This window comes from Thecamonas trahens (assembly GCF_000142905.1).
Source record: "Thecamonas trahens ATCC 50062 unplaced genomic scaffold supercont1.5, whole genome shotgun sequence".
NCBI classification, from domain to species: Eukaryota; order Apusomonadida; family Apusomonadidae; genus Thecamonas; species Thecamonas trahens.
Window position 1 is genome coordinate 49,712 of NW_013657675.1, and position 8,577 is coordinate 58,288.

General features: G+C 65.4%; 4 protein-coding genes and 1 non-coding gene across 5 annotated transcripts; 1 reads left to right on the forward strand and 4 right to left on the reverse strand.

The window, feature by feature from the left end:
* Positions 1–223: 223 nt before the first annotated feature.
* AMSG_01179 (uncharacterized protein) lies at positions 224–1,087 on the forward strand. The gene has a single exon (XM_013906336.1). It carries the CDS (start codon positions 307–309, stop codon positions 739–741), a length of 435 nt encoding a protein of 144 aa, XP_013761790.1. The 5' UTR covers positions 224–306; the 3' UTR covers positions 742–1,087.
* Positions 1,088–1,118: 31 nt separating this feature from the next.
* AMSG_20003 lies at positions 1,119–1,192 on the reverse strand. Its single transcript has one exon. It is a non-coding gene; the product is annotated as a tRNA-Lys (tRNA).
* Positions 1,193–1,214: 22 nt separating this feature from the next.
* On the reverse strand, positions 1,215–2,370 carry AMSG_01180 (uncharacterized protein; the record flags this gene model as incomplete). The annotated part of the gene is made up of 1 exon (XM_013906337.1): positions 1,215–2,370. One exon carries the CDS (start codon positions 2,368–2,370, stop codon positions 1,294–1,296), a length of 1,077 nt encoding a protein of 358 aa, XP_013761791.1. The 3' UTR covers positions 1,215–1,293.
* Positions 2,371–2,575: 205 nt separating this feature from the next.
* On the reverse strand, positions 2,576–3,379 carry AMSG_01181 (uncharacterized protein). Its single transcript, XM_013906338.1, has one exon. The coding sequence runs from the start codon at positions 3,352–3,354 to the stop codon at positions 2,671–2,673; it is 684 nt and encodes a 227-aa protein (XP_013761792.1). The 5' UTR covers positions 3,355–3,379; the 3' UTR covers positions 2,576–2,670.
* Positions 3,380–3,499: 120 nt separating this feature from the next.
* On the reverse strand, positions 3,500–5,983 carry AMSG_01182 (uncharacterized protein; the record flags this gene model as incomplete). Its single annotated transcript, XM_013906339.1, has 1 exon — positions 3,500–5,983. The coding sequence occupies one exon, from the start codon at positions 5,981–5,983 to the stop codon at positions 3,500–3,502; it is 2,484 nt and encodes an 827-aa protein (XP_013761793.1).
* Between the last annotated feature and the right edge of the window lie 2,594 nt (positions 5,984–8,577).

Here is an 8,577-nt window from a genome sequence, read left to right on the forward strand (position 1 = left end):
CCCCCCCCCACCTCCATCTGCATGGGCATCGACTCTCTTGACAAGCGCACTGGAAGCAAACACAGCCGGGGCATGATGGGCCTGGGGGGGGGGCATGTGTAACACGTGTGATAAGATCGGTTGCTGTGACGTCGGTATGTGGACAGGAAAGATGCTTGTCAGACAGTATGGACATGCATGATCTGTCTTGAGAACAAATAGCGTGCGGAAGGTGCAGCAGGTGGGGGGTGAGGAGGGGCGAGTTCCCCAGGCTGCGCCAGGGCTATCCACTACGAACACACATCTCCACCACCGCAAATACCACGCATGTGCTGCGACAGGATGTGTTCGTGTATTAAGTCTGCCGACGTGTGGAAGAGCAAGGCGGTGGTGGGATTTGTCTGCATGTTTGCGGTCATGGCGGCGCTGGTGTACGGCCTGGTCATCGGGTTGTGGGCGTCCAAGGAGATGGCCGTGGTCAACTACAAGCAAGCCGACTGCTTGGTGACCGGCAAGGAGCAGCAGAGGAAGATCTGCAACCGGACGTACTGCTACCGTGCTGCTGTCTATGTTGATCTCCACGCAACATCGTTCAACATCTCGACCGTCATCTACAACACCGTCACAGGCTCTTGGTCGCACTCGACGTACTACCGATACCTGGCCCGGTTTGTCATTGGCAACTGGTATACCTGCTACTACAACCCACACGACCCCTACACTGCCTCCTGGAGCAACAAGATGCCGCTGGGCCGCTCCTAGCCACCATCTTCCTCGCCATCCTCCCGCTCACCGCCGTTTGTGCCTGCGCACGCATCTTAATCGCATGCTGCTGCCAGGACGACTGGGATGACTCGTGCGCTGCCCCGCCGTGCTGCCGTCGCTCGCGTTCGAGCCGCAGGAGCTCGTACTCGAACCTGCTCACCGGGAGCTCGATTGACGCCACCCCTCCGCGAACGCCGGCCCCCTCCTCTGCCTACGGAGCGACGGCGCCACCAATGCGTTCCGCACCCCCCGTTGCCACCCAGCCCTGGCCAGCCCCCAACGCGCATGTCCAGGCCCCGCCGCCGTACTCGTACGTGGCGAGCCACAAAGACGAGTTCGCGGCGTGAGGGTCAGGCCGCGCATAAAAAAATCGCCACCGCGCACGGGGCTCGAACCCGCGACCTCGACGCTTAAAAGGCGTGCGCTCTGCCATCTGAGCTAGCGCGGCTAAGACATAACATCAGAGATTTGGGAAATTTTCGGTTTATATCTCGTCCATTGCTTTGCCCTTGCAACACCACCACTCTCATCCACCCTATTACCGCCTTATCACACCGACTCGCCAATGAGTGCCAGCTTGCCCCTCAGCAGAGCCAGCTGTTTCTCCTTGGCCGCCAGTTCCGCGCGCAGCAGCTCTCCTAGAGTCCGATATCTGGCCTCTACGGCCTCAAACTCGCTCGCATCTACCATAGCCATGCTGCTCAAAAGCTGCACCTCCCGTACAACGGCGGCCGGCCCCGGATCATGCTTGACAGCCTCCAACTCGTCCTCGAGCTCCGCGATGCGCGCCTCGTACAGCGCGGCAATGTCGAAAATCCGCCGACGTAGCAATCGAACGTCTCCACCGCGGCGACCAGAGTCCGGCGCATGTGGCGTCTCGCCCAGATGACTCTGCACGGCGTACGCGAGCGCGGCACCTCCCACTCCATGCTCTGTTGCCACAACCTCGGCTCGTTGCGCATCATCGTCCCGATAGTTGGCAGTAAGGACGGGGTGCGGGAGCGCGTCGAGCCGCGGCCTGCTGTCGTCGCCCACAAGCGTGGTCACAGCCTCGACGGCGCGGACAAGCACCTGCCACACCCGTCGGCCCTGTTCGCCGTCCGAGTACACCGGGACAGCAGAGAGCAGCGCCAGTGCCGAGCTTGCCGGTGCCCGCCACGGCGATCCACGGGTTCGTATCTCGAGCTCGTCCATGGCACGGACCAGCGGATCGGCCGCCGGCCGCTTGCGGCTCCGCTGCGCAGCATCACCGTCGGCGGGTGCAACAGGATTGACCCGCACTATCTCGGGCTCCCATCGCGTCCCGAGCGAAGAGACTGACGAGGCCGAAATCGGTGCCGCCGCCGCCTCGAGTGCTGCCATCAGCGCCTGATACCTGTTCTTCGACCCAGTCTCTGACACCGAACCATCGAGCTCTGCCGCACCAACGTAAGCACCCGCCGTATCCAGTTGATGCGGCAGCCGCTGCAGCTCGTCCCTCAACGAGAACGCCAGCGACGATGCGTTCGACAGCTGATCAAAGAGCACATGCCGCGCAGCCGTCCGCGGCGACAGCAGCGACGAGCTTGACGAGCCGCCAGCCACCCCCTGTCCGCCGCCATAGCCGTAGCCATAGTCATACGCCATAACACCCCTGGCTCTATGTCTTACACGCACACACACGTAAACACAAACACGCGGGCTCTGACTCGTGCTGCCGCCAAGCCCTCTCCGCCCCGCTTGCGTCCACCGGTCAGTGAGCTGGGTGTCGGGCCGCCCCGCCGCGCGCGCTCTTCCCAACTCGGATGACCACCCATCCGGCAATGCCTAGCTACCCTTTCTGTTGCATCTCTTTCCTCGCTCACATGGTTCACTTGGTCGACAACCATTCACTCCGCGCCGTCGCTTCATCGCAGCACCGTGCGCTTGGATCACCACCGCCAGCCATCAGCTCGGTGACTGGGCCTCGAGCTGGGCGAGCTCCGACTCGAGCGCCATGCGCTCCATGACAACTTTCTTGGCCTGCTCACTGTACATCGCGTGCATCCGGTTGATGAGCGCACGCTCCTCGGCAAGGTCGGCGAGGAGCTCCTGCTTGGAGCGCGGAGCAAAGCCCGAGGCGCCAAGGCCCGCGCTTGAGATCTTGAGCGCCTCTTCAGCGTTCTCCTCGTCCTCCTCGCCGCCAGCGAGTCTTAGCAACATCGCTGCATCTCCCCTCACCGCCCGAAGACGCTCTTCCTCAGCCGCTGACAGTAGCGGCATGTCCATATCAAACGCCATCCGTCCCAGCGGCTCCAGACACGTCTCGGTCTCGGTCTCGGCCTCGGCCTTGGCTTCGGCCATCGCGGTCTCAGTCTCAGTCCCAGCTGAGCCGATCGTTCTCTCGCTACTCCCTCCGTTGCCAGCTCCAGCTCCGCCAGCTCCGCCTCCAGTAGCGTGAGCTCGACTCGGGCTTGCTAGCTCTGCCTCAATCTCCATCTCCAGCACAGCCTCGGCTCGGCGCCGACGGGCGCCCTCGCTCCCGCTCTCGCTCTCGCCCCTTGCGGCCAGGCTCGGACCCGACTCGCTCGCACCAGAGACCGGTGGGGCAAAGAGCCCCACGGCGACAGTCGGCACAGGCGGGCGGTCCATATCCCCGCACCAGTAAGCCACTCGCACGAGAGTGAGGTGGTGTGTCCTCGACCCCGTCTCCACCTCCACCCGCTCGTCGTGCTGCTTGCGCAACCACTGCCTGCTTCTCGCGCGACACTCGTACTCACTTGGCCTCCAAGAGTCTTTACAAACTTGGCTCCTTTGCACGGCTCCGCTTCTTCTTCCGCAGCTCGGCATCATATGCCCGGGCGCGCTCGACTCGGGTCTTGGCATCGCGGGCCTTGGCCGACTCTCGCTCGCGGGCCTGGACCTCGGGGAGCTTGCGGACCATCCGCCGTGTCCGGGCCTGCATCTCGCGCTTGTTGATCTTAGCCCGCCGAGGCCTCGTCTGGGCACGTGGCGCGGACTGTCGCGACTCGCCTGTGGCGGCGCCTGTAGCGGCGCCCGTAGGCTGCTCGGCGCGGCTCCGCTTGCGGGCGTCGGCGCGCGACTTGACGGCGGCGGCGCGTGCGGCAGAGCGGGCCTCGAGCTCGGCGCGCTTGGCAGCGGCCCGAGCCTGTGCATCGGGCGAGAGCGGCGGATCAACAAGATCAAGGGCCTGGGGCTTGGGTGACGCCCGCATGCTGGTAAGCAACAAGTCGAGCACTTGCGAACGCTCCTCCTCCCGGGCTGCGACGTCGCGGATGACCGACTCGGACGCCTCGAGGTCGACTCCGCCCAGTGGGATGGTCATGCTCTGGCGAAAGGCGGTAAACTCGTCACGAATCGACGAGGCCGAAGTTTGCATCTTGGTTGGCGAAGCCACCGGCGAGGCGGGCTGCTCATTGTCACCGTCGCGCCCCGCTGTTGCCGCGTCTTCGGGCGACGGCGACGGCGAGAGCGGCGTGACCGCAAACGGCGAGGCCATCGTCATTTTCTCGGGCGTATCCATCTTTGGTGACGGTAGCCGCCCGGCTGCGAGCGCGTCCATCACCGGGTTCCACGCTGGTGAGCCGATCTCGGCCGTCGAGGCCAGGATCTGGACTTTGGACGGCGAGTACGTGAGTGCCTCAGCCGAGACCGCGGGAAGAGCGCGGACAAGAGTCTCCTGCAGTCGCGCAAGGTGTGATGGCGAGGCCTCGAACCCAGTGTCATCGACGTCGTACGCGGTCTCGCGGACAAAACGGAGCAGGTCGAGCGGCTTGTGAACTGTACGCGCGTCGGCGTTGTTCGGGTCGGCCGACGGCGAGCCGGCCATGTCGGCACGAACCGCGTCCTCGCGGGCTGTCTTGTACGCATCGACTGCGTCGCGCAGATCGGTCTTGATGGGCGAGTCACGCGTCGGCGAACCGAACGCGAGTGCTGGGTCGGGCGCGGGTGTTGGCGTCGGCGAGAATGGGCGCGGGAGCTCGACGCCTGGCGCTGCTTCTTGCCAGACGAGCGCACCAAGGGCGTCAACCTTTCCCTGCGGCGGCGAGGCCGATGGCACAAACATGTCCTCGAACGCTGCCTCGAGCTCAGCATGCTTTCGCCGCTCGTCAATGTCAGTAACGCCCGAACGGAGCTTGTGCCCACCTTGCGCCACCAGCGAGCGGGCGCGATTGACGGTAGCGGCCACCTTGCGCTTTCGGTCTTCGCGCTCGGCGGCAACAAGCAGCTCCTCAGTCGCATGGTTGCGCCTCGCGCGGGTCTCCTTGGCCATGGCTGCGTCGCCGCGGGCACGGGCTCGATCCTCAGCCTTGCTCGCCTCGGCTCGCACGGTCGTGCGCACCCGCTCAGCGGCGTCAAACGCAGTCTCGCGCGGCCGCGGTGCAACAGCGGGCTTGGCCTCGGGCGGAAGCGTGACATCGGGCACCAGCGGCGCCGCGTTGAACCTCGTCACCGCGTACTTGAGCGCTGGATCCGGCACTAGCGCTCGCGATGGCTTTCCGGCGAGGATGGCGGCCATTGGGTCGCGCGGAAGGTCTGGGACAACAGCGCCAGCCTCGGCTGCGGCTACCTCGCGACGGCGGGCCCCTGCTGCGGCTGCGGCTGCCGCCCGCTGCGCTTCGATGTCCTTGACCAACTCCCGCCGCTGCGCCGCAGCACGAGCACGCGCCGACTGAGCAGCCTTGCTCCCGCGCAGACGCTCAAGCGCCGCCAGGTACCGCTCCTGCTGGGCATCGTACGCCGCCAGTGCGGCCTTGAGCTCGTTGCCTTCGCGGGCGACGGCGCGGCGGACCTCGAGGGCAGCATTCTGGTGAGCCTTGCCCAGCCGCTGCGAGTGCTGCTCGAGCTCGTCCTCGAGCACCTTTGCCCGCGCAGCATTGGCCTCGGCAGCCAGAGCCTGTGCGCGGGCCTCGCGATCAGCCCTCAGAAGGGCGGTCTTCTCGGCGTAGGCATCGCGGACGAGCGAGGCACGGAGAGCCTCCTGAGCACGGACCTGCTGCAAGCGGGCAGCGCGCCACTCTGCGGTTGACTTTGCCACGGCAGCGGCAGCCTCATTTGGCGATGGCCTCAGATATGCATCACCATCGACCGCCGCCACTGCAGGCGGAGGAGGACCAGCTGCTGCGGCGAGTGCTGCCGATGCCTGGAGCGAGGAGACCAGGGCATGGCCAGCCGCTGTCCTTGTCGCCGCCTCCTCTTGCCGCCGTGCAAGGAGGGTGGCCCGTGCTGATGCCAACAGTGCGGCATAGTCGGTAGTCATCGTAAGGACGTGTGTGCGTGTGTGGAGGGGGGGGAGGAGGGTGGATGGAGGGACGGAAGGAAGGGAAGGGAGGGAGCGGTGGAGCGGTGGTGGTGGTGGTGGTGGTGGTTGGTTGGCGCCAAGTTGTCAACGACCAGTTCCCTCTGCCAACCAACCCCCCCTCATCCACCCAGCCAACGATTAATCCCCAATCCCAGCCAACGATTAATCCCCCCAACCAGCCAACGATTAATCCCCACACCCAGCCAACGATTAATCCCCCCAACCAGCCAACGATTAATCCCCCCAACCAGCCAACGATTAATCCCCAATCCTAGCCATCGATTAATCCTCCCCCAACCAGCCAACGATTAATGGCACCAGTCACCAACGATTACACCCCTCTTCCCCCCCCCCCCCCCCCCCCCCCCCCCCCCCACACACACACACCCATGCAGTCTGTGCGAGCGTGGAACCAGGGACTGCCGCTCTCCCCGAACGAACGCACAGCAGTCAACGACCTCACCCGCCTGGTTCATGACCGCCCGCTGCCGCTGCCTTCAGCCCGCGCCTCGCCGTCTGCCGACACTGCTGCCACCGGCACCGCCACCGATACCGCCACATCATCAACTCTGTCAGAGGTACGCATGCATCATTCCCCCTCCCTGGCCAGCCGGCGACACCCCAGACCGATGACTCACACTCGAAGACGGCCCAGCGAGGAAAGGACAAGTCGGCGACAGGCATCGACGGCGAGATCCCGGTCTGTGAGTCGTCGCAGCAGTTCTTTGCCTGGTTCGCATCGGTGGCCCACCTGATGGAGGACGCGTCGTCGGAGGCTCAATCAAGCTACCTCGCCCTGCTCACCGAGCGGGTAGAGGAGAGCAAAGCGCTCCTGGCTGCGCTGGACGATGCCGTCGACCATGTGGAGCAGGTCCGTGCCCATCACGCCTCGGTCCAGGACTCGTCGGCGGCGCTCCACTCCGAGTGCGAGAGCCTGCTGCGCGAAAAGACCTCACTTGTGGCCATGTCGCAGTCGATTGCGGCTCGGCTCAAGTACTTTGATGCTGCCGACGAGGTCTACCGCGTCTTTGACGCGCCCAAGGTCGACGCCTGCTCGCCGCGGTTTCTGGACGCGCTGCGGACGCTCGACGAGGCGCTTGCCTTTGTCTCGGCCAATCGGGCCTATCGCGACGCTGCATCATACATGCTCCGCTTCCGCTCGCTCCAGCACCGCGGGCTCGGCATTCTCCGCGACCAGTTTGTGCGAGTTGTCCGCGCCACCACTCGCGGTGTTGCCGCCGGCCTCGCCGACGTCACCCTGCCCGGCAGCGCTGGGCTCACCAGCGGCGGCGGCGGCGGCGGCGACGGCGAGGCGACCCACACGTCGGAGCTGTATGTTCAGTTCCGGGCCATGGCTCCGCAGCTCCGCCCACTGGTCGACGAGGTCGAGGCCCGGGTTGCCCGTCCAGAGTACGCCGCGCTACTCGCCTCGCTCCACGAAGCCTACTTTGCTGCGAGGCTCGAGCTCGTACCGCCGGTGGTAGAGAAGCAGCTGGCGGGCGTACTCGACGAGAACGCGTTGGTGGATTCGGTCCGCTCCGGTGCGCTAGTCATGCTCCGCGTCGCCTCGCTCGAGTACGCGCTCTTCCAGCGGTTCTTCACCCCACCCTCCGGCGGCCTCGCCTCCGAGTGGTTTGACGCCATGGCCACGCCGCTCTACGACTGGCTCCGCCCCTGCATCATCCAGCAGTCGTCGCTCGACACCCTCGTCGACGTGGCCGGTGTCCTCAAGCAGGAGGTCATCGAGGGCCACATTGAGTCCAGTGCCGAGTCGGGCGCCAGCCTCTTCCTCACCACCGCCCGCAGGCTACTTTCCGACGTCCAGGAGCGCCTCTTTTACCGGGCGCAGACCGTCATCCGCGACCGCATCGCCGGCTACTCGCCGGCTCCACACGAGATTGCATACCCGCAGCGGCTTGCCCGCTATGAGGCGCTGACCGGCAAGCCCAGCGGCATGCCGCCCGCCGACGGTGCCACCCCGTATGCCGACTGGTACCCGACGCTGCACGAGACGCTGATGTCGCTGTCCAAGCTCTACCGGTCAGTCGACATCAACATCTTCCAGGGCCTCGCCCTCGAGTACGTCTCCGAGTGCACCAACTCGCTTGTCTACGCCTCGGGCGTGGTCGGCAAGGCCGCTGGCCCGCAGCACGAGTTTCTCTTTGTCATCAAGCATCTGCTCATTCTTCGGGAGCAGATCTCGCCGTTCGACGTCGAGTTCCGCATGAAGGAAAAGTCGCTCGACTTTGCCCACCTCTCCTCGTACGTCTCGCGCGTCGTCGCCTCGTCGTCCTCGCTCTTCTCTCTCTCGGCGCCAAACGCACTGCTCTCGCTCGTCACCGGAGCTACACCCGAGATCATCGAGTCGGAGCTCGACGCCAAGCAGGCACTCGAGACCCGCCTCAAGGCCGCCTGCGAAGCCTTTATCATCAACGTCCAGACTCGTGGCCTCGGCCCGCTGATGGACTTTCTGGAGTCGGTCCGCGCCCGCCTCGCCCCACGCCTCCCGGCTGCCGCCGACGTCGACGCCGTCCTTCGCGGCGACGAGCCCG